Consider the following 27,716-nt stretch of genomic DNA (forward strand, 5'->3'; position numbering starts at 1 on the left):
GGCTGATGAAAAGAAGAGGATGCTGACGGAGAGACGAGGAAGATGCTGACGGAGCTACGAGGAGGATGCTGATGGTGCTACGAAGAGGATGCTGATGGTCCTGCGAGGAGGATGCTGATGGTCCTGCGAGGAGGATGCTGATGGTCCTGCGAGGAGGATGCTGATGGTCCTGCGAGGAGGATGCTGATGGTCCTGCGAGGAGGATGCTGATGGTCCTACGAGGAGGATGCTGATGGCGCTACGAGGAGGATGCTGATGGTGCTACGAGGAGGATGCTGATGGTGCTACGAGGAGGATGCTGATGGTGCTACGAGGAGGATGCTGATGGTGCTACGAGGAGGATGCTGATGGCGTTACGAGGTGGATGCTGATGAAGCAACGAAGAGGATGCTGATGGAGCGACGAAGAGGATGCTGATGGAGCGACGAAGAGGATGCTGATGGAGCGACGAAGAGGATGCTGACGGAGAGACGGGAAGCATGCTGATGGAGAACAAGATGAAAAACAAGATGAGGTATAAAAATTTTTTTATTTGTTTCACTGACTTGTAGCTTAGTGACTTCAGTCTTTTTTCAGGTTTATGTGTTTGTTTTTATTGTGTCGCTAATTTGTTCTTTGGCTATCTTTTAGATTTTTAAGAAATCTTGGATTTTGAGAGAGCATATATACTCTGTTGAATTCGGCGTATTCTTACTAAGTCAGAGAGTTCCCTCGCTCTCTGACTTAGAAAACGAATTTTGTGGTAAAGTATTTCAAAGTAGGCTCCTGCCACCTATTTTGGAATAATGTTGTACAAATTTCTATTAAGTAATGATTTTAGAATAATAATGTTGTTTGAAAAGCATTTATGCCGTGATGAATAAATAACATCCATCGGTAGTTTTGAAACGACTGTCAGCTTAAAATATGCATATGTATTTAAATTAAACATGGTCACCATGCCAGCAAGTGTCAGCGTTTGATAAATGTTTTCGAAATACGCTTTTCAATGCAATATGGAAATTTGTCATCATAACGTGCACAAAATCGCTGTTTCGTAATAATATATACGCAATTTTAACAAATATTTAATGATGTTTGGGGCTGTTTTCATTCAACCGTAGCTATAGTGTGTTTTCTTTTGACGTCATATAAGCCATGTTGGGAGAGTACATGAGAGTGTCGAAGCTCAGCAAAGCATAAAATTAGCAGAAATTCTTTTCACTGTATGGAATTTTGCTCCAACATGGTAACTGATGAAAACAATTTAGAGGAAGAAATCATTAAGGTGTAAAATGATTTTTTCATCAGCTGGCAATCCATTTGGGACTTTTCACAGTATTTTTAATTCACGAAAATTTACACAAAACGTACAAAATGACATACCTCGCAACAAGTATAAAACATGTGAAAATTGATCATCAAATTTACTGGCATTTCCCCAGTATAGTAGCGGCATCTTCTTTCATGTTTAGAGATTATTTTACACCTCAATGTTTTCTACTCTCATGTCCTTAGACCCAAAAAAAAATTTACATCTGTAATGTAATGTATGATAAACTTAAGAATAAATATAAGAGAAAGGAACTTCTCAAACGACTTCAAGTAATATGTAAGTTTTAGCAAGTAAAAATGTTCGTACAATAAATTATAAAAAACAATCTCCAAACATTGTTTAAGATTTTTAGACATTAAGCTGGCTTGAAGACCACTGTTTTTTGCATAAAATTCGGCAATTTCGAAGTGATGTATTTCGCCTCCGTACCTTCAATGGCGGCGCTCATGCAGGCTTCAAAGATGGCGTCCAAGTTAGCCTTCCAGTCGTTGTAGAGTTCACTGGGTTTAAATAAGGTCGAGATAGATAGTTCACTATACCACGACGAAAAATTGCATGTAATTTACAAACTCTTGGCGTCACGTTCATTTGCTATAATAAAATTTACAATAAATATTTTTTTATTATTGATTGAACTATGGACGAATAAGAAAATTCATATCTAGAAATGACATGAATGAAAGGCGAAAGTAAATAAAAAATGTGACTATTTTTGACCAATGACATTAGGATGTTGATAGTGGTTACAATGGATGATAGTGGATAATTATAGACATGCTTTCAAAATGGCGTATGCTGAACAATTTTATTTTCAGTCAACTTGGAGCACACTTAATCATTTTATGGCAAGAATAGGTGAATGTTGGCTGAACTGTATAAAATAAGGCGTTCAAGGATGCAATTCGGAAGCGTAAAAAAAGACTTGAGGCATATGCAAGAGAACTATCTTCACGTAGCAGACTGACATTTGTGGTGAATTCACTGAATTGCTCTGGAAGCTAACAGTTATTGGTTGTTATTCTGGCTATGTGAAACCAATCTATCTGCATGAGTTCTATCATGATTTTAAACAGCAAATCGATGCGTTGCGTATGAGTTGTATCGACCAGCTTACTACACAGTCAACACTTCACCAATTTGGAATTTGAAACATTTTGGTGATAAGAATTTTATACCGACGTATCCCTGCGATAAAAGACTCACAAGAAAAACTGTTTTGTTCAGAGTAAGGTAAAAATATTTTACTCTCTGATTGCCTAAATATTCTTTGAGTATTTAAAACTGGCTCATATAAGACCATACATGTATGTAGTTAATGGGATCTACATTTTAGCTAGCGTGTGCAATATTTTTATAAGTAAAACGATGCACGGTAGTGAGGTAACTTAGTGATTAAATGTACTTGAAAGCCGAGGGAGATTTTGTAGTAAAAGTCACAAGACTTGTAGCACCGAGGGACTTTAGCTAACCTGCCAGGGCTTTCAAGTGCATTTGATTGCCAAAATGTTTTAGTCAGTGCTTCACACACTGTTTATAAATTTGGATCTGCAGCTATTATTACCTAAGTGAAGATCTATTGATTGTCATGCTTTATTTTATCTCCATGTTTTTTATATTTTCACCATCATAAGTTGAACATTTGAGTTACCTTGCATGAGTCGTTTTACTTAAAATATGTTCTTTAACAATTTTGGTTCATCATTGTTTTGTTTTCTTGTAATTGATTTTATTTAGTATTTGTTAATATTGCAACTAAAATATTAACTCGTTTCAGTCTCCGCTTGCTGAAATCAAGATGGCTTCTAACCTTGAACATTTCAAACATTACAACTCAATGGTTGAAACCAATGAACTATTTAATCAAGTTACATTTGTTTCATCGTGTGCAATTCCTCTTTATGGATATCAAAGATATAGACAGTTATTCAAGAATGAAATAAAATATAGAATGTTTTCATTTGTTGATTTGACATACAGATTGGTTTGTTTACCTCCCAAAAAGGGAGGAAATTTGTTCACAGCGAACATAAATGCAGTCTTTACAATGTTTTTTAGCTGTCTTGTCATAAATATCGAAAATGTTTAATGATTGATAATATTTTTAATTGTTTAACTAAATGAGTTTGTTTTATGCTTCATTAGAAACTGATGGAAGCTTTGAATAATTTTGGTCAAAAGCGGCAGATAAATCCTGGGGATGGGGGATGAAGCTTTCTATGTTTACAGATGTATACCATTGTGAATTTATAATTTCATTGCTATCACAATTTATAGATTAATATAAAAATTTTTGATGCTATGAGATGGTCTCATCAATGTGCAACAATTGAACTGGATTTCCAACTTCCTGAGAGATTCAACCTCACGCTAGGTAAGTTTTGCCAGTAAGCTTTTCGTTGAATAACCTCACTCGGTCTTGATACTTAATTTATTTAACCAACAGTGACATGATTATTTGTTTCTATAGAAACCTATTGTTATATATTTATATGCTTATATATACTATATACTTATATGCAGCCTGCTACATTGCTGAACACTGAAAGTCCCACCTGCATTCAAACTCAAACAAACCCACCCATATAAGTATATAGTTACATTTAATATTGCAATGTTAACAGATAATTGCAATATAATAGTTAATAGTCCATGCATGTATCCCTGTGCATCCATCCCCCCCATGTAAATATCATTGATAATGGCTCACAAACATATGTAAGCCTGTGTATTATAGTCAGAGGATTACGGCACAGTTTAAGTTTCCATGAAATTGTAGATCTTTACAAATTGTAACAATTTAGTAATTTATCAATATTCTATTACTCTATTGACAGTGGTGAAGGAGATATAAAATTACATCCTGTTATTATTCATCGAGCTATTGTAGGTTCAGTTGAAAAATGATTGCTATTCTTGCTGAAAGCTTTGGTGGAAAATGGTGAGTGTTTTCTTGGCTCATGCCAGAGCTTAAAGCAAATGAAATGTCCTTAAAATGTTAAATTAAAATGATACAAAGTTTCTTAATTGTTTGGAAATTTTTTATCATTTTTACTCTACTTTACTTTATTTCAAAATTTTGACGCACTGCATTTTCTGTTATTTTCTAGGATTTTATGGCTTTCTCCCCATCAAGTTGTAGTAATTCCTGTCAGTAGTAAATATGATGATTATGCCGAACCGGTAAATTTAATTTGGTAAGCCTTAGATCGAACTTGCACAGGCTAATGCAAACTCAGCTATGGACAAATTGTTGCTATTTTATGAATTGGAATTTTTTTGTCCTTTTTTTTTTATTGACATTTTGGTCATGTTTAGATTCAAAAGAAGTTCCATGCAGCTGGTTATCGTGTTGATACAGACTTGGATCACGGATCAACACTAAATAAGAAAGTTCGCAATGCACAACTTTCACAGTACAACTTCATTCTTGGTATGAATAAGTCTTTTAAATTATTTTTATTTACTGTACAAATAAATAGAAATTAAAATGGTTTGGAACCACTGTTGGTGTTCAGAGTTTACTGACGTTTCCACAACATTAGTCAGGTTCGCCGTATTTGTTCTCTAGACGTCATGACAGAGAGGAAAATATGTGGATGTTTTAGTTTGTGTGGTATACTTATTAATTGTTCGCTTGTAAGCCGTTTATAAGGTGCTGATATTTGTATTCTGTTCAATGATTTTTGTTTTGAGTTTGTTAACCTACTTTCTAACGTAAGTCGTTGTCTATAGTCAGTGCTGTTTGTAATGTTGTGCATTGTGATGCTCACTTGTCAGTACTCGTTGTTCTTGGTAGTCAGTTGATGTGCGAGTTGTAAAATGTAAGGTATTATCGTTTGCTGTTGTTGGATTGTTTGTTGTTTGTGTTTTGTTTGTTTGTTTTGTGTTCATTGTCTTTTAAGTGTTGTCTATTTTAAAAGCAAAATAGATGTTCATTTTATTACTAAATGCGATTGGTTAAATGGTTTTATGTTGTTTTTAAACAGTTGTTGGTGAAAAGAGACGGTCTCAGACACGGTCAACGTCAGAACACGTGACAACAAAGTACTCGGTGAAAAATCGGTCATGGCCGTGATCGAACGCTTGCGAGATTTAGTCAGCTCACGAAGTCTGACAAGCGAAGATTTTGAAGTAAAACAACATTTTATGGTAAAGATAAAATGAATTTACTCACAAAAATAAATTTGAATGTAAATCCCATGATGCGTCGCAATTATAGAAAAATAGGTACGCGTACATGCCACTGGTCACTGGCAAACTGGCGGCATTGGTCACTAATACTTTATCAGTGGTGGTAATATTGATTTTATCGTGGTGGTAAATTCTTCCATTGGTAATTTATGGCGATAACCATCAGCAACTTTTCAACTTTTACCATCAAGTTTTCACTCAAACGAGATCGCTTCTCTTTCATATTTTGGCTTGTTTCTTGAGCTAGTAGGAGGCTGTGTGCGTTGATACAAGAAAAACTTTGTTGTGCAGAGGAAGGTAAAGATATTTTACTCGCAGAATTACTATATATTTATCAACAAAGTAGTTCATACTACAGCGATGAAAAATATAAAGCGTCGTATTTAACGCAAACCTTGGTTAAACCAGGGTTAGTTGACACATGTGCACTTGTATAATATGTCCAAATGGACATGTTTTGTGGAATTCCCTTCATTTGGTAAAATATTATCGCAGTGGGCCAAGATCGTCCCTCGTTTTGACAGTCATTTGCTATTCGTACTGGAGCTCTAGAATTTTACTGTTTTAGTGGTAAATGTGACCAATTCCTCATTCGTTTTCTTGTTATTGTGTGATGCTTAACATAGCAAAACAAAGAGTAGCTATATAAATGTAATTTTCCTGCCACACTTACAAACATTTCATATGTCAGCTGCAAGACCCGTAACAGACTGTGACAAATTTTTTGTTTGGTGAAAAAAATTAACATATCTTGTCGAGTCTCCATTTGTGAATATCCATTTGAGAAATGCTTGCAAGAATATGGGCTACAAGATTACAAGAATAAAATGCGGATTTGAAACGAAAGATTAGAATGCACATTGAACTCCAAAAACAATAGGAAGTAGGCTTTATAATGTGACTACAATTGACTACAGTTCATACATTGGTTCAATGGTTAGGGTATGGATTAGGGTCAGGGTTAGATTATGGTTAGTGTAAGTGTTAAGGTTAGGGTTAGAATTGTTTAAAAGTTTCTTATAAACGTAGAATTAGTCAAACTCATCAACACTTTGTTATGCCCCTCGTAATATCCGTGACAATGTTAAAGATGTTTTATTTCTCTTCATAACTTTGTGTCTGCATATTTTCTACATAAACAAACTGCTTTAATATTTATGACAGATATTATAATTCGTAGATCGAGGTAGAAGAACTGCTTGAAAATGAAACTTCCAACATTGAAACAAAATCAAGCATGGCAGAAGAGAAACAACGACGCCAGGTTGAAGATAGCTTGATGAAATTGAACGTAGTTGAAGCACCTAGCATACGCTCGAGAGTTTTGGATGAGGACTCGTCAACCACTGAAAACATGAATGAGTCCAAGCATGTTTACGACGATAAAGGCTCTTGCGAGGTAGGCTGTTGCGACATATCGAATTATCGATAAATATCGGGGTTTTAAATATCGGTTTATCGATATTGGTTTTTCGGTATATCGATATATCGATGTACCGAAAATATCGAAAAATATGAAAATATTCGTTGTTACGATATATATAGTTATTATACATAGTTTTTAATTGTGTTTTGTTGGTTTTAATAGCTTTATAGCGGTTTTTAAATGGTTCTGTATACAATGTATTAGACAGACAATCTTGACCCAATCACACGTGCGGGGTAATTGTCGGCTAAGGTTCAATTTGATCTATTTATGAATCATTGCGAACAACACTACAAAAAAACCCCCAAAATATCCGAAAATATATCGTCATATCTATATTTTTTTCGAAGCGGGATTTATCGAGCACAAAAGCGACGACACTTATCAATGGTGAAGGATTGTCCCTGTATGAAATATCTAAGTTATAAGATTCGGCTATGAAATGCACACTAAACGGCAAAATATGACGGAAAGTGGGTTTAGGAGGAAGGTATGCGAAATATGTTCTATCGTATGCCAGCAAAAACAATGTAAATTTCTTGAAACAACGAAAATATAAAAATTCAATCTCTGCCACGAATATTTGTTAATTTGTGCAAAATTGCCATTTGACCATAGCTGGTGTATGGTAATTTCCTCAGTAAATATTAAACTCATGTAAATTTTTTCTCCCATGACCACCCCTAAAAGTGAACTTTCGAAACACCATAAACACTACAGAATTGTTTGAAGATTGTTTTGGTGTCTGCTTATGAGAGGTTGTAAATAAGTTAATAGTAAGAGTATTGGCAGGGACCTAATAGCAGTGTCTGCTTTCGGGAGGTGTCCGTTAGTAGTAAAGTTCTGACTGATTTTGCTTATAGTTTCGTCTATAAAGTTTCTATAGGGTAACTAGTTTTTATAAATGAGAACAAGTAGTTGCGTTCTGTTTTTTGGCTTCTTCTGTGCTGCAGTGAGTGTTAATTCTGTTGAAAAGTGTTCGAATGTTGCTTATTTTGTGTTGTGTGGAATGATTACGGTTGAAATCAAGTATTTGGTCTGTAAGGGTATTTATGCCGTATACTTGTTTGTTTAGTCTTGTTGTGTTTTTTGTCTTTAGTGAAGGTTATCTTCTTTGTAGTATTTTTATGGTGTGTAGCATTTGTCCAGTTTTGGCTTTCTTGACTATGGCAAAGATATCGTCTTTATATCTATTCCATAGTCTGTCTGTTTCATCTGTGCTGTTGGTGACTGATTGTGTTTCGAGGTTTTGCACGACAGCTTTTGCGAGGAAGGTGTATAGTGGTGACCCCATTGATTCGCTGAAAGTTGTCTATAGTATGAGTTTTAGAAGAAGAATTCAGTGGAGAGGCAAAGGTTGAGTAAGTCTAGGATTTTATTTGTCTAGTTGTGTTGTTTGGCTATGTCTAATGGTATGGATGTGAAGAGTGATGTCACATTGTAATTAGATATCATGATTTTGTCTGGTCAATAGTTCATATGTATGTGATCCTGGAATTAAGAACAAGAATTGGAATGTACGACCTTTAAGAAAGTTTTGAAAACATGGGAAAATACAATTCACCAATCAAGTGAGTTCAATAAGTGGGAAATAAACGCATGAACAATCTTTGAGATTTAGGTGCGTGAAATATAAGTTTTGGAATTTAAGTGCTTTAACTATAGTCTTTGGATGTTAGGTGCATGAACTATAGTCTTTGGGAGCTCTTTCATGAACTATAGTCCTTCGGAGTAAGGTGCATGAACTATAGTCTTTGGTAATTAGATACATTAACTATTTTCTTTGGTGTTAGTTGCATGAACTAAACTCTTTGGGAAATAGACGCATGATCTTATAGTCTTTGCGAGTTACGTGCGTGAAATATAGTCTTTGGGAGTTAGGTGTATGAACTATAGTCGTTCCGAGTTTAGGTGCATGAAGAAGAATTTTGGGAGTTTAGTCTTTGAAGTTGGGTGTGTGAAAGATATTCTTTGAAAGTTAAGTTTGTGAACTATAGTCTTTGGGAGTTAGGTACATGAACTATATTGTTAAGATGCACGAACAATATACATATATATAGATTTTATAGCCTTTAGGTGCATGAACTAAAGTCTTTGTGAAATAGACACATTAGCTATAGTCTTTGGGAGTTAGGTGCATGGAAAATTTAACTGTCTTTTCAGCATATGAAGTTACCCCACGATGACACACACACACTATGATCAAACGAAACATTTTTCTTGCGAGCGCTTTATTAGCGATTAGAACCGATGGAACTCGATTACCATTTCATTTATTTCAACGGTGTCATGAGATCGTTTAAGTCGCATGAACTATAGTATTATAGAAATAGACGCATGAACAGTCATTGCGAGTTAGCAAAATTACTTTGTGCTCAGCAGTTCGAAGTAGGTGGCAAACTACTTTGAAACAACTTCACAATTTGCTAAAATTCTAATTCAAATTAGATAGCGGGGACAATCTAATTTCATAGAAAAACCAATTGTAACTGAGCACGAATCTAATTAAACGACGACCTTTCCAATTATGAAAAGTAAATTTACATGCGCGAAAGCGGAACGTATTGATAACGCTTCTTCTTGTTTATAGACCAATGTTTCCAGTTTGGTAAGAACTGATCTTAGTGACTCCTTAGTGACTCCTAGTGACTCCTCAGTATACAACATTACGTAATTTTTATTTCAGTTGACATATTCGTCGTGTTTTTTAAAGGCAACTTTTCAAACGAAGTTTGTGGAGTTGGGTCATCCTCCAGTTGGATGTTGCTCTCTAACTGTACCTAATTTATTTGGTCATTCACAGGTACACGTGACTTGTTTATATTAAACGGAGGCCTGGGCACTAGGTCATATTTTGCCATGTTATGTATTTGAGTTGTATCCACGCCTATTGATCACTTTATATAAACATTAAAATGTTTTCTTTTCTTGAATCTGAGAGGATGTGTTATGTTCTGAGGTGTTAAAAATTAACTGTGAGATTGAAAAGTAATTGAAACTACGAATAGCTTTATCTAAGTTCCCCAAAATGCTTTACTCCCTATCCCTACCCCAACCCCCCCGCCTTAAAAAAGTGTATCGTGAAACATAATTGTTGTTTTTATAAAAGAACCGAGATGCTTTAAAAAAAATTCATTTTGTCTTACGGTGAATTTCCTTTAAGTCAGGCAATGTCTGTTATTCTATCCAACACAAAACTCGACTGCGACATGGCAAAGGAACGCGGAATTGTCGCAGAAATTTTATCTTTCAAACATTTCGAGGAGGAGCTCAATTCACTTTTGGTGAGATCTTCACTAGTTTCTAGACAGGTTTGTGTGTCTATTTTTACGAGGGAGAGAGATTGGGCACTATTGGAAAGGAGAGGAAAGGGGTGGGCGGAGCTTAGCAACTAGAGAGAGGACACGGGACCTTTGAAAATGCAATAGATTTCTATTGTTATTCATGGACGTTCACGTCGAAGATGATGAAAACATTTACAGTTTCGAACTTTGAAAAAATCCCATGTCAGCAAATAGTAAAGCAGCATATTTAATATTGTAGTGCCTTCGAGAAACAGACGTTGATGGTCAACGGTAATATACAAGAACTTGAGGATAAAAATCACGAAGAACGCGATTTGTTTCAAAAGTACATCAGCAACATGGCATCGTAAGAAGATGGTGGACGAGCTTACAGGAATGGCTTACCATCCAGGTATACTTGCGATCGGACTTATAGCGCGTGCAAATATTTGTTGTACATATAGGATATTTTGTCCCCCAATGATCCGTTTGTAACCTTTACGCAGCGGAATTTGTAGCGTTGTTGGTGTAAATCATTCTTAACTTGAGTTGAATAACAAAACATATTCGTTCATTTAACCACGATTTTTAAAATCTTTACTTTGGTTGGAGGAAAAAAATTGCGTTTTGAATCAAGTTCCAAAACATAGCAAAAAAACTATTGCTGGAAAATTTCGAACACTCGTTCTGTATCGTTCAAGTCATTGAGACTTCAGTGTTTACTGCTGGCGTAACGGACTTCTTAGTCGCGATAACCTTATTTTCTTGCGCATTTGTTGAAAATTGATGCAGTTGTTTAAAATAAGTGTCATTAATTAACATGTTGTCACGTGACATCAAGTAGATGTTTGCGCAGATGCTTTTGTACGCTTAACACTTTGGTGGAAATGGTTTTTATCAAACTGAATAACATACACAGAAAGAAAATGCATCGAACATTTCATAAACAAGAATCAACTTAATGTTTCAACTACATTTTGATTTGCGTTGTAAAAGTCATCACTGCTTGCGCGCATTCCTCCGAGAGCCATTTTGAGCAAGCACTTCGCATTCTTTATTATTCACATCGTGAAGTTTCTCCAGCTCAACTGAGCAACATAATTTCTTGGACAATGAGAGCGACTGCAATGGAGAGAAGCATTGTATGGTTAAATGAAACGAAGCAATAACGGTAAAGTCCAGATTTGTGCTACCTTCGGCGGCAACGCAGCCATGTATTTCATTCTGTTGTTAATTTCTTTTTCAATTTCGGCTTGAGGAATAACTTCTGTTACCAAACCGTAGTTACAAGCTTCGACCGCAGTCAGTTTCTTTTCCAACGAGTAACATCTCATTCGCCTGAGTGCAGTCATACCCATTCAATAGACTACCTTTCATACCCATTCAATAGACTACCAGTCATACCCATTCAATAGACTACCTTTTCTAACCATAACCAGCCATTTATTCAGTGGTTTGTCTCTAACCATTACCAGTCATACCCATTCAATAGGCCACCACTGTATAACTAGTCAATTATTTTAACCATTGCCAGTCATTTTAATTCAATTTATATATTGACAGATGTACAATGAGTTGATTGTCGCACTAAAGCAAGCAAGAGATGATAATTCGGTTGTGACATTAATAACAGGAGATGGAAAATATTTCTGTAGTGGCAATGATCTCACTAACTTTATGAACATTCCTCCTGAAGGTCCAGAAAAACTTGCTGCTGATAGTAAAGAAATATTGAGGTGAAAAGCAACAAAGATTAACCTGTTTCACATGAAAGTTCATCAACATGTCTCCCCTTCATAATTTTAGAGAATTTGTTGCAACTTTTATCGACTTCCCAAAACCCGTCGTGGCTGCAGTCAATGGACCAACAGTTGGAATATCTGTGAAAATATTTGGTCTAATTGATATCGTATATGCTTCTGATGTTGCGACATTTCACACACCCTTTATGACGTTCACTGATCTGATAATAGACTTGATATAGCTTCTATAGGTAGCAAAAGTGAAGCCTAATTATATATGCAAAATGCACTTCCGGGTACCACAAGAGATACAAATTTCTATAGAAATGTTTGGCGGATAACTTTTATATACATAGATTTTCGAATATTTAAGGCATTTCGTGACCTTTTACTTATCTCAAACATCTGTCATGGATAAAACAAAATATCGGCGTTCGTGTTCAATTGAAAATTGCGCGTGCAAGAATCGAATTTGCCCCATCGTTGCGAAGGCAAGATAATTCACAGCTCATTTTCCAAGTTCAGAGGCAGTTATGATCTAGAATGAGTTTCGATGCTTAAAAAATTCGTTTTGTACCTTTATTTTATCATTTTTTATTATCTAGACGTTGTATGTTACTTTTGCCGTGACTTCATTAGCAGGGTACTGTTGTTTTAGAACAAGACAAATTTACTAAGCTTTCTTCCTCACTTTATTCTTATTTTCATTTCCGTTTTTATTTTACAGAGATAATTTAATCACCACGCCTAATATATAATTAGGCTTCACTTTTGCTACCTATAGAAGCTATATCCAGTCTATTATCAGATCAGTGATGACGTTAGGGCAAAGTCCTGAAGCTTGCTCTTCGTACCCATTGAGTTCTATAATAACTGGAGGGGAAAAGGGGCCTGGACCCCGTGGTCAAAAACATGGCGGTAATGGCAGATTTTGGTTGTCAAAACTTCCATTTTGAGAAAAATTTTTAACATTCGCTCCCTCCCGAATCCGGATCTCTATTACTGCTTATATCAATGACAACCAGCGAAAACAACCACGATACCGTAAGCATAAAATATTGAAAATAATGCTACAGGTTTTTGTGAAATAGACACACACATTTAAATGAGGTAAATGTACTGTAAAATAACGTATATTTTTCAAGTAATGCTTTAGCTATGTTAGAAATAAATATCAAACGGCATTCTTTACACTTTCAATGTGTTGTTAAGCTTTAATGCATAATCCCATGCAAAATACTTGTGTTTTGACTGTTTGATAACAGCTTGGTGCAACTGTCTTTCCTGAATAGATGGGTAAATCTTAGTTAAAACGTCCAAAAAGGAGTTAGAAAAAGTTAGCTTACCCCTACGACTTAAGTCGACTGGAAATATATTATAAGTAGGTATGAAATTTTTTTTTAGTTTTTTTTGGTAGGATTGATTCTGGGTGTCTTATAAGGTATTATGATGTTTTGATAAATCTACTGAGAACTTATGAAGAAAATATCTTGAACTAGGAGAGCAAAAGAACGAAATTCAGAAATTCTATAATCATGTTGCTGGTTCTGTTTTGAGCCAAGATATTAGAAACTGGATTGTCATTGACAACCATAGATCTACTACTGAACAGAACTACATTAATTTCCCATTGAAAATATGATTTCTTAAATTAAAGTGCATTGGTTTCTCTGACATAACACTTTTCTTATTGCTGCATGAAGACAAACCTGTTTAAATAATTATAATGTAGGTGAAGATTTTTAGCATGTTGTATAATTGTTATTGTACAGTCATTATTTATAATATTATGCCCTTGTGTAATGTATGTCAAGAAGAACATATTAATTCTCAAAAATGCTAACCTTCTTGCACTATTTTCTCTTGTGTCCTTACAAATTACTAGTACCTATACTAATTTTTTCTAGGTTCAAACAACTTCACAAACTTTTGAATTTTACATTATGCCTTTGAATTTTTCTTTTTGTCTTTTGGTAAAAAATATCAGTGAATGACTTAAAAATCAAGTTTTCTAAAATAGTATTTTGTACAAAGAAACTATACATAATTAGAAAAGTCTCATGTTGAAGACAGATATCACTTCTTTTACTACATTGCTACTAAATGATATCGTTTAAATGATATCGTAATTCTTCAAAAGACATAAAAAGTTCTATGCCATCAATTTTTGCTTCTTACACATTCAACTTCATTGCAACCAATGCATCTTATGTGAATTTTTAATCACCTGAAATTGAAAAACGTATGGATTTTGACAGATGATGCAGTACTATATTTAATGTTTCATGCATGTCATCATTAGCTTTTCTTGAGCAAATATTTCAAGGTAGGAGCATAATTTGGCATATTATTGAACAAAGTAGTTTTTATCTTGATTTTGATGTACTAAAATCAGTTTTGATGTACTTAATACAGGTATTTTTTATTGTACCACATGCACCAAAAAGTTCATTAATTAATCCTGCACTGCATTTGATTTCAATACAGCTCTGTTCTTAATATTTGCTTCATGTTTTCAGAAAAATATCATGAAAATATCCTCTATTTCTTGGAGGTAAAGTCAGTTGAATTAAGGAGTTTTAAGACATGCGTATCTCGATAAGAATTGGTTGCTTTGCCTCGTCTAGCAAGCGATTAAGTAAAGAACAAATAAGACTGGATATACATAACTTAAATTATAACTTAGAAGTAAAAACATTCACAAAATATATACCATCACACTTCAAGTATTGACTTAAAACAAAACACTGAACACTTTAAATGGTAAACAATCTTACGTTGCTCACCGGTGTCATGAAATGTTTTCTTTTCTGGCATTACTTCAGCATCCGTACACCAAACAAGTTTGCAGCATGTTTTAAAAATAAAATTTCTAAAAGTTTTTGTGCTTCGCATTGAAATTTTATATAATCGCAATTGTGGTTGTCAAATCCGGGTGGGCGAAAAAAATTTCATTTTATGAGCCCGCGTCTTTCCGCTGACTTTAACAACCAAAATCCGCCATGTTTTTGACCACGCGGCCGCGCGCTAATAATTTATAGTAATTTGGTTGACGTTTCCCCTCCAGTTATTATAGAGCTCAATGTTTGTACCTCTTTCCAAAGATCATGGGTTATGCAAAGGACGTCACATCTACTATCTGTCCCAGTCCACTTTCAATTAACCCTGTCATATTGATGGTGGACGAAAGTTGGTTTCTTGTTTAACATCCCCCTAACACCATTAACCTCCTCCTTTAACATCGTCGTTTAAATTCAAAACTCTTTTCATCATCACAGCATGAATGCCGTCAATTTAAAAATTCATATAACAAACGTCCTCGACCCATTCTTTGGTTCTCAAAATAACGGCCGAAATGTTTTCGTTCAAGACGAAAGGTCAATTTCATTTTGGCTTGGTCAAAGTCAGTTTTTGTATCGTCACATTAATATACATAATTTTCGTCAATAATGTGAAAAAACATTTTTAACTAAGCGCTTCTGACATCACTACGCATGGTCTCACTATAATATTGAAATCCTCGTTACGCAAAGCATAAAAATCTATTGTATTTAATTATTGGTGGATGCCCTTTCTTTGTTTGTTATTCTCTTAAGACACACATGAAAACCAAGAATTGCTGTTTTCAAAACTATTATTAATGTTCGCCTGATAAAATGAAGACAAGAAAGAGCGACACGCGGCTTTCGCTGAAAAACGTGGAAAGTATATTTGGAATGTGAGTTATATTGACGTCGGACATTTCTCGTTTTGCTTCTTTTGTAACATTACTCCTTTTACATTTAGGCAAGGTCAAAATTTGTTCGTTGAATTTTGGTGAAGAAGCCATTATCAATGAAATTGAAAGCGATGTGGTAAGTTTATGTTATGTTTCTATATCTTTAGATGATTCTTGGCTCGATGTTTTTCTTCAATCATATTTAGCAGATAGAATCACCAACAACTTGATTTTCACGTTTGCTAGCGTCAGGAATACGTCTAAAAAGATATTGTGATAAAAGTCATCTCATAAAAATCTATTGTATTTAATTATTGGTACTTAGGTGTGTGAAATGTAATATTTGGAGTTAGTGCATAAACTCTAGTTTGTGAATGTGAGGTGCATGAAATATAGTGTTTGCAAGCTAATTGTGTGAATTATAGTGTTTATGAGTTAGGTGCAGGAAGTATAGTGTTAGTGAGTTAGGTGGATTCATTATAATATTTGTGATTTAGGGGCATAGACCATAACAGTCAGGAGTTATGTTCATGAACTCTAGTCTTATGGTGTTAAGCATGGTGCAAATTAGTTGAGAAAAAACGATGTGCAAATTTTTCGACAAAATTTTTCTCCAGAGGCATAATCAAATGATATTACATTAATTATTATACTGCACTATTTACTAAATTAACATTTTTAGAACGTAATATTTTTTTAACATTTTATCAACGTATACATTTTTACAAGTTATCATGTTATAGTACACGACTAGTTACTTTCTGACGAGTCTTGGTCCGAAAAATAAGCATGTTTGCTGCAGCTCGATGCCTCTAACGTATCGACTTTCTTCTTTCGCTTCTCTGGGTAAGCATGGCCTCCATATCCAATCCTTCGTTTCTTTTGTTCATACCACTGCTCTATTGCGGGAGCTGAATCATACTCTTCCACTGATGGAACTTCCTCACTAATTCGCTGACTGTCCAATCTTCCTCTTGACATTCTGTTACGTAGGTGTGGCTTTATTTTGGCCATTGTTGAGAACATTCGCTCAACCACAGCATTAGAGATGGGCGTAATTAATAACAGTTCCACAATGTTAAGAACGTTTAAAAACTTTTCTTTACTAACTGGTGAAGAGAGAATGGCAGCCCAAACATCTAAGTATGGTATAGCTCTGCCATATGTCTCTGAAATCAACAACTTAAGCCCACTCCATTCTTATGTCAGCATCGTATCGTTCGACACATCCCATACGTTATGCTTCAAAAGCTGAATGAAGTGGTCGACAAGTAGCGTAACCGATTCGTCTCCATAGCTCACCAAATTAACTTCCTCACCTGGCCAAGACTGGGTGTCTATAATTGGACAAAGGTGTTTGTAAACTGGTGTCTCTTGAAGATCACTAAAGCGATTGCCCAAACAGAGGATAATCGCATCTATCCACTCTTGTCGTTGTCCCGCAGCTCCATTTAGTGCACGGGGATAATTTGTGAGCACAACACCTTGATATGAAATCTGGTTCTTGTCATCACCAGTAGGTTTGCAATCCTTCCTAAATTTATCGAAAGTAGCTTTGCCAAATGTACTACCTTGAAGCTTGACCATAGTCCAGTCAAATTCCTTGATTCTCCTTAAAGCTTTAACTGGATCATTGTCGTCGGTTTGTAGTCCAAGAGACAAAACACGGAAAGGACCAATAATGTCCACAAAGATAGAAGCATACATTGGGAAACGAGCGTCTTTCCATTTAGCTAGGAATCCATTTATCTTCTGCTTTTGGGCATCAGGTGAAGTAGTTGCGGCCTACATAAGAAACAAAAAGTAACATATTACATGACATTAAATAATTTAATAAAAATGCTTATTACTGTTATTACAGGCAAACTTTATTCTAGAAAATTTAAGGAGGCGATGCAAATTTGATGGAAAACAGCAAAAGTTGGAAAATTAGCCATTTTTACCTGTTCAAGATGCTGCGCATATACATGCCGTAGTTCTCCAGGAAAACCTTCGTGGCGCGCACTTTGTGATCTATCCACCTTGTCCCACTTGCTTCGATGGGCTTATAGACAGTTTCTCCATACACTTCAGCTAGTTTTTTCAGCTCTCTCAGTTTCTTCGGTGACTTCTGGTACAGAGAAAACAGTTGACGCATTATTTCATCTACTTGTGCAAAAAACGTAGCATTGAATACGTCGGCAGCAGCAAATTCTAGACGGTGATTGAAGCAGTGGACGACAGTGAGCCAAGGAACGACTTCTTTTAGACGAGCTTCTAAACCAGCATTTCTCCCCATATTAAAACTTGCCCCATCTAGACCAGTTGCAGCTAGTTTCGATTCAAAGTTTGTAATGCCAAAACGGGCAAAAGCTTCGTTCATAGCTTCCTTCAGCCCTGAAGCATCTTCGTTTTCAACTGTTTCAACCGACATCAATTAGCAAGTACTATGACCGTTCTTATTCACATATAACACGTAAAATAATTATTGTGATTTTACACTGGTATCGGTGCTGCCATCGCACAAAACTGACAATTATCTTTAAATACCTTTAAATCTTCATCAAGATTTCCTTTTATGACCCCAGAAATGTGATCTGACAACTCAGCGGCTGATTGGTATGTTCGATACGATTAACCTAGATCAACACCTCCCTTCTCCATGAGCTTGCAAATGGGGATATACTTTTTGAAAGGCAACTCAGAATTCATATGATTCACCACTGCGTTTTCTTTACAACAGCTGATCCTGTTATGAATGTGCGAGAGAAATTTTTTGCGCTTGTTATTCTGTCCTCTTTGTTTCCACAAACTTTACAGCGCAGTGAATTCACCACTTGGCCATAATTCTCGTATTCAAGCCAGTCGGCATTTAATGTTTCTATCCATTTTTCTACTGTGTTAATTTTGCTAGTACAACCTTTCGACAAAGAAGCCATCATGGCAAGAAATCAACAGCGACAAGAGAAACATGCACCGCATATAGCTACTTTTGTCTTCTGATTATCTAATATGTTTTATTGATGCTTACTTATAACAAAAAATATTTTTGTCAAATTACAAACTATGCGTAAAAGCAAAAAATACGATTAAATCAAGGTTGCCAGTTTGGTTTCGCTCCCAAAAATCTTTTTGGCTTATTTTTCAAATTTGAAAATTTTAAAGGTTTTTTTAGGAATCAGAAGGAAAATGTCTCCTGATTTTATCGAAAACACTCAAAATAGCTATGATGCCAAAAAAAGTAATGATGCACAAACTACAAAACAGCGCAATGCAAAAATCAATATTTATAAATGAATTACATCCGTATATGGTCAGAAGAACCATGTATGTCAAGCAGTATGTCGACTGTTGACAGACTTTCCAGTCTCAAAGTGACGACTTTTTCAATTTGATGAGTAAACATTCTTTATGTGATGATAGAACTGGGGTATTGAAGTGGTCCCTTTCGCTTTGCTCAAAGTTTCGTATATAAAGAAAGGAAGTAGCTACAAAAGAAGATGGAAAAAGTTTGGTTACTGATTTTTGGTTTGTTTATTGAATGGCACATTTATGCTGTTAATTGCATAGAGGTACAGATTGTTCAAATTGTGGTGTAGACTTGCAGTAAATACGACCTACGACTTCTTCTCACGTGTCCTAAACCTTTGATCGCTGCGGTAAACGGTCCAACAGCTGGATTTGGTCTTTCCCTTATCGCACTGTCCGATATATTCTTTGCTTCAGAAAAGGTAATGTATTGAGTTAGTAAAATTATTCATCCTAGCTGGTCTGACTTCATCTGTGTTTTCAAGTGTTTAATTTCAGAGTTATATTTAATATGGAAAATAGTGATTGTCTCAAAAGAGTTTTTTGCACATACCGTCACGTCACTAACATTTAAGTCATTTTTGAGAGTTTTGTGGAAAAAAGAAAGGAATTGATATAATTTTGAAAACAGCCAAACTTTCTTTAATATCATATGTCAAACATTTATTGAGTCGTTTTTCATTGGTCAATTTACTTCGCCAATGAATGCAATAAACACGTCAATAATACATTCAGACGAAAATCCCCAAAGTGAGAAAGTTTATTTGGTAACGGGGCGATATTAAGCCTTGACGGATTCAGTTTCCTTTACCCCCATACTTCCCTCTTTACACACACCCCTTAATATAATTGAGTACTTTGTTCACCCCCAGTGACTCCTCAGTACAACATTACGTAATTTTTATTTCAGTTTATATATTCGTCGTGTTTTTAAAGGCAACTTCTCAAACGAAGTTTGTGGAGTGGGGTCATCCTCCAGTTGGATGTTCCTCTCTAACTTTACCTAATTTATTTGGTCATTCACAGGTACACGTGACTTGTTTAATTAAACGGAGGCCTGGGCACTAGGTCATATTTTGAAATGTTATGTATTTGAGTTGTATCCACGCCTATTGATCACTTTATATAAACTTTAAAATGTTTTCTTTTCTTTAACCTGAGAGGATGTGTTATGTTCTGATGTGTTAAAAATTAACTGTGAGATAAAAAAGTAATTAAAACTATAAATAGCTTTATCTAAGCTCCCACAAAATGCTCTACTCCCTATCCCTACCCCCCCCCCTCGCCTCAAAGAAAGTGTATCGTGAAACATAATTGTTGTTTTTATAAAAGAACCGAGATGCTTTAAAAAATTTCATTTTGTCTTACGGTGAATTTCCTTTAAATCGGGTAATGTCTGTTATTCTATGCAACACGAAACTCGACTGCGACATGGCAAAGGAAACGCGGAATTATTGCAGAACTTTTATCTTTCAAACATTTTTGCGAGATTTTCACTAGTTTCTAGACAGGTTTGTCTATTTTTACGAGGGAGAGGGATTGAGCACTATTGTAGAAAGCAGAAGGAAAGGGAGGGGTTGGGCAAAGCTTAGCAACTAGAGGGAGAGGGGACACGGGACCTTTGAAAATGCAATAAATTTCTATTGTTATTCATGGACGTTCATGTCGCAGATGATGAAAACATTTACAGTTTTGAACTTTTAAAAAATCCATGTCAGCAAATAGTAAAGCAGCATACTTAATATTGTAGTGCCTTCGAGAAACAGACGTTGATGGTCAACAGTAATATACAAGAACTTGAGGATAAAAATCACGAGGAATGCGATTTGTTTCAAAAGTACATCAGCAACGATGATATTTTGGATGGCATCGTAAGAAGATGGTGGACGAGCTTACAGGAATAATTTACCATCAAGGTATATTTACGATCAGACTTATGGCGCGTGCAAATATTTATTGTACAAATACGATATTGTGTCCCCAATGATGCGTTTGTAACCTTTACGCAGCGGAATTTGTAGCGTTGTTGGTGTAAATCATTCGTAACTTGAGTTGAATAACAAAACATATTCGTTCATTTAACCACGATTTTTAAAATCTTTACTTTTGAGGAAAAAAAATTGCGTTTTGAATCAAGTTCCAAAACATAGCAAAAAAACTTTTGCCGGAAAATGTCGAACACTCGTTCTGTATCGTTCCAGTCATTGAGACTTCAGTATTTACTGCTGGCGTAACGGACTTCTTAGTCGTAACAACCTTCTTTCGTGCGCAATTGTTGAAAAATGATGCAGTTGTTAAAAAATAATTGCCATTAATTAACATGTTGTCACGTGACATTAAGTAGATGTTTGCGCAGATGCTTTTGTACGCTTAACACTTTGGCGAAAATGGTTTTTATCAAACTGAATAACATACACAGAAAGAAATTGCATGGAACATTTCATCAACAAAAATCAACTTAATGTTTCAACTACATTTTTGATTTTCGTTGTAAAAAAGTCATCACTGCTTGCGCGCATTCCTCCAGACCCATCCTTGAGCAATCAGTTCGCATTCTATATTACTCTCATCGTGAAGTTTCTCCAGCTCAGCTGAGCGACATAATTTCTTCGACATTGAGAGCGACTGCAATGGAGAGAAGCATTGTACGGTTAAATGAAACGAAGCAATAACTTGGCTGTGCAATTGTGGTGATGTCTAAACAAGCAATGACGTCGGTAATATTATCTTTGCTTCATCGCTATTTATTATTGGCATTGGATGGCGACATTCATCTAAATCCAGGTCCGGTTCCTGCACAAAATCTTGTGTCTTCCCCGCAAAGAAATAGTTGTTTTAGTCTACCAAGTCGTGGCCTTCGGATAGGCCAATGGAATGTAAACCGTCTGAATGAAACAAAGTTTGAACAAGTGCAAATTGAAATCCTTGGCCATGACTATAACGAGGTACGTCTGGATATTTTGATTATAAATGAAACGTTTTGGAATTCGCAAACCTCTACTGAATTGTTTAATATACCTGGCTTTGACTTATATATAAGAAATCGGAATAGTACTTCGAAAACTTTAAATGGTGGTGGTATTGCAATATATGTTAATCGTGATTTAATTGCTAAAAAAAGACATGACTTGGAAACAATCGAGTTGGAAGTTTTATGGTTGGAATTGTGCCCATTTAAGTCGAAGAGAAGTCTCATTATAGGTGGCATTTATCGCCCACCAAACTCCGACAAAAATTACGATGTTCAATTGGGTATGAATATCGAAAATGCTTCCATGCAAGGTAAAGAAACGTTAATCCTTGGGGACTTTAATATCGATTATCTCGACACTTATTTCAAGCATCATCGCTTGGTTAAGCATTTGTTATCCTTATCTTTTCAACAACATATTATCGATGCTACACGTCCAATTAGTGGTAAAGTACTCGATCATATTTGGTCAAATAGACCCGAATTTTTATCTCATTGCTCGACTGCTGATATCTTTATTTCTGATCATTTACCTGTATGTTGCTTGCATCGTTTTAAAGAAAAAAATTTTTGTGGGAAATTTATGCAAACGCATACTGTTATGACTTATCGCGATATGAAAAACTTTGATGAAGAAAAATTTCGGAGTTCTTTGCAAAATGTGCCTTGGAATACATCATTTATCTTCGATGATATTGAGGATATTGTAATTACGTGGTACTCTCTCTTCAATAGTATACTTGATCAACATGCCCCATTAATTTCTAAGCGCATTAAAAAGCTAAATGGCTTACTGAGGATATATTTTTAATGATGAGAAAAAGAGATATGCTTCTCAAAAAAGCGAAATCCTCTCGTTCCCATGAAGACTGGGAGTCAATTAGAAAAATTAGAAATAAAATAAATCATTCAGTATTTAAAGCCAAACAAGTCTATTTCAAGTCATCTCTTATTGAAAATCGTAAAAATCCTAAGAAGCTTTGGAAAATACTCAAATCTCTTTCTGGTGATACAAATGATCCCGTTCAAGTGAAAGAATTGTTATTTAATGGATCTCTTTTCCATCATAACAAAGAAATTGCTGAAGCGTTTAATCTGCACTTTGCAAATGTGGCTTCTAATCTTTTAGATGATACCACTGTTATAAATGATAACGATTTTTTATCTTTTGGCAATTTGAGTTTAGATATTCCTGAAATAAGTGCTGAGCAGGTTATTCAAATAATTCAAGATATTCCCTCATCAAAAGCACCTGGTCCAGACAATATTAGTGTAAAGATCTTGAAGACTGCTGCCCCAATTATTTCATCGTCGTTGTCAAAGCTTTTCAATCATTGTATTACTTCGTGTCAATTTCCACAGTCATGGAAAACAGCCAAAGTTTTTCCCCTGTTTAAAAATGGAAATGCCACAGATCCAGATAATTATCGACCTATTTCTACGCTACCGATAATTTCCAAAGTTCTTGAACGCCATGTCTATAATTGTTTAGTTCGCGAATTTCAATCCAACGACATGTTTTATGTTCGGCAATCTGGCTTTAGGAATGGCTATTCTACTGAAATGGCTCTTATTAAAATTGTTGATCAGATATTATCTGATCTTGATAATGACAATCCTAGTGGCTTGCTGTTTGGAGATTTTAAAAAAGCATTTGATATGGTGAATCATAATCTACTTTTGGGTAAACTTAAGGCCTGCGGTCTTAGTACTAATTCCATCAAATGGTTCAACTCATATTTGTCAAACAGGTTTCAATACGTATCAGTGAATGGCGTCTCCTCAGCTACAACTATTATTGATCGTGGTGTACCACAGGGTTCAGTCTTGGGCCCCCTGTTGTTTATCATATTTATTAATGATTTGCCTAAATCAATAAAAAACGCCTCAACGAATATTTTTGCTGACGATACCACTCTTATTAAATCTAATCATTACTCAGATGTTTCCTCTATTGAACGCATATTACAAGAGGATACAACTAATTTGAACTCGTGGGCAAATAAAAATTTAATGGTGCTTAGCTCTACAAAATCAAAAACTATGCTTATCACTGGAAAAAGAATTGCAAAGAAACTGGTAAATTCATCTACATTATTGTGTGTTCATATTAATGGGAATATGTTAGAGCAGGTTTCCCACCAGAAGCTTCTGGGAATCATTTTAGATGAAGACCTAAGTTTTTCAAATCATATTGATAAGCTATGTTCCAAATTAGCCAAACGAATTGGCCTTCTTAAAAAGTTAAGATATTATCTACCATTGGATGAACGCATTGCGTTTTATAATGCCACTATTAAATCTGCTATGATGTTTGGTAGCTGTGTTTGGTCAAATACAACAAAAGATAACTTGGATCAAATTACAAAATTACAAAAGAGAGCAGCTCGCGTAATTCTAGATGCCTCAACACGCGATAGAAGTATTCCACTCTTTTCCAAATTGGGCTGGATACCTTTTAGTAAGGAAGTGGAAATTAGAAAGGCCATGATTTGTCATAAACGTTTCTATGGTAACTGTCCATCTTATATTATTGATATTCTACCAACAAATGCCAGTCGCCACAATAGAAATACTCGTTATAAAGACTTAACTATTTGTTTACCCAAAACGAAGAGACAAAATGATGGTGGGCGATCTTTTGCTGCTACTGCAAGTCGATTTTGGAACAGTCTACCTCTTACTATGCGTAAACTTTCATCAGCTACACTTTTTAAAAAGAAACTTTATGATAAAGCTAATTCAGATATGCTCATAGAATAATTTATTATTTAGTTTTTTAGTATTTTTAGTCTTGTGTAATTCTGGTTTTTAAATTGTAATTTATCTCGTAGTTTGTTAGTTTGAGGGCCACAAGTTTTTCACACTTGTTGTGTCACGTGTTACCCTCTTTTTAATAAAGTTTAATAAAAAAAATAATAAAAAAAAAAACTTTAAAGTCCAGATTTGTGCTACCTTCGGCGGCAACGCAGCCATGTATTTCATTCTGTTGTTAATTTCTTTTTTAAACTCGATTTGAGGAATACCTTCTGTTAACAAACCGTAGTTACACGCTTCGACCGCAGTCAGTTTTTTTCCAACGAGTAACATCTCATTCGCTTAAGTGCAAACTCACACGAAATGTGTAAAAATCATACCTTAACTCTTAACTGCATTAAGATCACGATACCTTGTTAATAATTGAGTTAATTAAACAAGAAGAACAGGGCTCAAAATAACGGTCAGGCAACGGACAATGATTTTCAAAAATACCTATGTATCGGTAACATTTTCAGTTTTCAGATAATAAATTATTATTAGGCTTTCCTTTCAATATGTTTTTGCAATATTGAGCGTCAATTTTTTACATACGTAAAAACCATGCTTTCTCTAGTAATTATATGCTGGCTAGGGGCTTGTTGCATTGAAGGTATCGATTCCGTTCTCGTAAAGTGTGTCGTGGTCAGATTTTCTTACTGAGGATTTCATATTATAATGAGACCGTACGTAGTGATGTCAGAAGCGCTCCGTTAAAAATGTTTTTCCAAATTATCGACGAAAATTATGTATATTATAATGTGACAATAAAAAACTGACTTTGATCAAGCCAAAATGAAATTGACGTTTCGTCTTGAACGAAAGCATTTGCACACATTTTCCACATCAAAAAGAACATCTTACAAAAAATTCACTCCACCCCCCCTGAAAATAAATTTTATCATATTCCATTATTTCACCAAGACTATAATTCATGCATTTGAACGCATTTTCACATCAAAAAGAACTTTGACGAAAAAATCGAGTCCACCCCCCTGAAAATTAATTTTGTAATATTTTCATATTTTCGTCAAAAGACTATAATTCATGCATTTGTACACATTTTCCAATTAAAAAAACAACTTTTACTAAAAAGGGATTCCACCCCCTTGAAAATGAATTTAATCTTATTTCCATTTTTTCATCAAAAAATTATAATTCATGCATTTGAACACATTTTCCACATCAAAAAGAACTTTTACAATAAATTAAGACCACCCCCCTCCTGAATGTAAGTTTTATAATATTTTCATATTTTCACTATAAAACTATAATTAATTTATTTCAACACATTTTCCATTTAAAAAATAACTTTTACAAAAACAGGAATTTCAACCATTCTGAAAATGAATTTTATCATATTTCCATTATTTCAAAAAAAGACCATAATTCATACATTTGAACAATCACTATTTTCCATATTAAATATAACTCTGAAATTAAACACTTGAAAACACAGACACAAGTCAGACCAGCTAGGATGAATGATTTTACTAACTCAATACATTACCTTTTCTGAAGCAGACTATATCAGACAGTGCGATAAGGGAAAGACCAAATCCAGCTGTTGGACCGTTTACCGCAGCGATTAAAGGTTTAGGATACGTGAGAAGAAGTCGTAGAAGTCGAAATGAACATCTATTTGTCATAGATTATATTTTCCATATTTTCATTAAAAGATTATAATTAATGCATTTTAACACATTTCCATTTAAAAAGAAACTTTTAGAAAGTAAGGGAATCCAACCAATCTGAAAATGAATTTTATCATATTTCCATATTTTCATTAAAAGATTATAATTAATGCATTTCAACATTTTCCACTTAAAAAACAACTTTTACAAAAATAGGGATTCCACCTCATCCTGAAAATGAATTTGGCTGACTCCACTTGTTGACCATTTGGCGAAGGGCTTTATCTGCTGCTTTTACTACTTTTACCAATGAGGAAGATGGACTTGTAAGCTTGCCATAGATCTTGAAAGATGTTAAGCTTGACTTTAATGAACCTTCATGACAGTGTGAGTGGTCAGGTATGAGAGGTTGGTCATCATTCTCTATGGTTAAGGCAGTTGCACATTTAGCACACTTGATGCAACTTGTAATTTTCTTGGATATGTATCCACTGATATAGGTCAGTACATCATCATGCCAAAGAGTGGAACTGTTTAATAATGCTGCAACTCTCCTATCAGCATTTTGTGTCTCTTCAGCTAGCTTGCTTTCACTTACAACAGAGCAGTTGGCAGTTGCTGGGGCTGTCACTTCATTCTTTTGTATCAGTGCTCGGAGTGCCCACTTAAACTGTTGAGCATTTGGATTGTTATTCCATCCCATACGACTTCTTGGGGGATGGAATAACAATCTTGTGGTTTATGAGCATGACTCAACAAACAAAGAAACTACTTTTTGACAATTTCAATTTAAGACAACACTGATGCTTAGTGAGACCAAAAGATAATATGTAAATTCCCACGTTTTTTTTACAGAAATGTTAGCCAGGACCAGGCTGCCTCGTTTGTTAGAGCAGAAAAACCATAGCTGTATGGCAATTTTCTTTACTAGTAAAATTTCATGTATTGAACAAAGAAATATCAGTAGTTTATTTATCTTTGTACGTAAGTGCCATAAAATGAACCAACTGAGCAGTATGATACAATTTTTGTCAGAAGTCATTAGTTGCATGTTAATAATGTGATGCAATTTAGACATTTGTAGTTATAAAATTGTATTGCCATTGGAAACAACTGGTATCATAGATGGTGTTGTAGCTATAGCATAATAAAAACATATACTATAACTAAGTATGATAAGCATAAAAGTCACATATATTTTATTCACAGCTATATCTTATAATAATCTCAGCCATAGCCAGCATTTTTATTTGGTCATGCTATCCCAATGTTGCTGTGTTCACTCACTGTACAAACAATATATTTCTAATGAAATAAGCAATCATGCAGTGAAATTTACATAGCAAGTGTA

General features: G+C 35.0%; 2 protein-coding genes and 3 long non-coding RNA genes across 8 annotated transcripts; 3 read left to right on the forward strand and 2 right to left on the reverse strand.

Annotated features, from left to right (window-relative positions):
- Nucleotides 1-310: 310 nt before the first annotated feature.
- LOC124450349 lies at nucleotides 311-1,994 on the reverse strand. The gene is made up of 2 exons (XR_006949945.1): nucleotides 1,745-1,994; nucleotides 311-482 (listed from the first exon to the last, which is right to left on the reverse strand). It is a non-coding gene; the product is annotated as an uncharacterized LOC124450349 (long non-coding RNA).
- Nucleotides 425-948, forward strand: LOC124450348. Its single transcript, XR_006949944.1, has 2 exons — nucleotides 425-514; nucleotides 631-948. It is a non-coding gene; the product is annotated as an uncharacterized LOC124450348 (long non-coding RNA).
- A 513-nt stretch (nucleotides 1,995-2,507) lies between the features above and the next one.
- LOC124450347 lies at nucleotides 2,508-5,437 on the forward strand. Of its 2 annotated transcripts, none has more exons than XR_006949943.1 (5): nucleotides 2,508-2,545; nucleotides 3,590-3,686; nucleotides 4,423-4,509; nucleotides 4,631-4,745; nucleotides 5,302-5,437. It is a non-coding gene; the product is annotated as an uncharacterized LOC124450347 (long non-coding RNA). The 2 variants fall into 2 exon arrangements; XR_006949942.1 differs by having other exon boundaries at nucleotides 2,513-2,540.
- Nucleotides 5,438-5,690: 253 nt separating this feature from the next.
- On the forward strand, nucleotides 5,691-15,607 carry LOC124451228. Of its 3 annotated transcripts, XR_006950386.1 has the most exons (6): nucleotides 5,691-5,803; nucleotides 6,687-6,905; nucleotides 9,619-9,735; nucleotides 10,100-10,243; nucleotides 10,476-10,628; nucleotides 15,555-15,607. XR_006950386.1 is itself a non-coding variant. In XM_047001851.1 (5 exons), the coding sequence occupies exons 2-5, from the start codon at nucleotides 6,744-6,746 to the stop codon at nucleotides 10,509-10,511; spliced, it is 459 nt and encodes a 152-aa protein (XP_046857807.1). In that variant the 5' UTR covers nucleotides 5,691-5,803; nucleotides 6,687-6,743; the 3' UTR covers nucleotides 10,512-10,795. The 3 variants fall into 3 exon arrangements, 2 of the variants coding, with proteins under 2 accessions (XP_046857807.1, XP_046857808.1); XM_047001851.1 differs by lacking the exon at nucleotides 15,555-15,607 and having other exon boundaries at nucleotides 10,476-10,795; XM_047001852.1 differs by lacking the exon at nucleotides 15,555-15,607 and having other exon boundaries at nucleotides 9,646-9,735; nucleotides 10,476-10,795.
- Nucleotides 11,214-11,589, reverse strand: LOC124451229 (enoyl-CoA delta isomerase 2-like). Its single transcript, XM_047001854.1, has 2 exons — nucleotides 11,410-11,589; nucleotides 11,214-11,338 (listed from the first exon to the last, which is right to left on the reverse strand). Exons 1-2 carry the CDS (start codon nucleotides 11,572-11,574, stop codon nucleotides 11,216-11,218), a joined length of 288 nt encoding a protein of 95 aa, XP_046857810.1. The 5' UTR covers nucleotides 11,575-11,589; the 3' UTR covers nucleotides 11,214-11,215.
- Nucleotides 15,608-27,716: the final 12,109 nt, after the last annotated feature.

The sequence above is a fragment of the Xenia sp. Carnegie-2017 genome, unplaced genomic scaffold (genome assembly GCF_021976095.1).
Source record: "Xenia sp. Carnegie-2017 unplaced genomic scaffold, XeniaSp_v1 HiC_scaffold_24, whole genome shotgun sequence".
NCBI classification, from domain to species: Eukaryota; Metazoa; Cnidaria; class Anthozoa; order Malacalcyonacea; family Xeniidae; genus Xenia; species Xenia sp. Carnegie-2017.

Coding starts and splice junctions, on each gene's coding strand:
- LOC124451228 (XM_047001851.1), top strand. CDS start 6,744: ATGGCAGAAGAGAAACAACGACGCCAGGTTGAAGATAGCTTGATGAAA. Junction 6,906..9,618: donor ACGATAAAGGCTCTTGCGAG/GTAGGCTGTTGC, acceptor TTTTTATTTCAG/TTGACATATTCGTCGTGTTT. Junction 10,244..10,475: donor CTTCACTAGTTTCTAGACAG/GTTTGTGTGTCT, acceptor TTAATATTGTAG/TGCCTTCGAGAAACAGACGT.
- LOC124451229 (XM_047001854.1), bottom strand. CDS start 11,574: ATGGGTATGACTGCACTCAGGCGAATGAGATGTTACTCGTTGGAAAAG. Junction 11,339..11,409: donor TGGCTGCGTTGCCGCCGAAG/GTAGCACAAATC, acceptor TCTCCATTGCAG/TCGCTCTCATTGTCCAAGAA.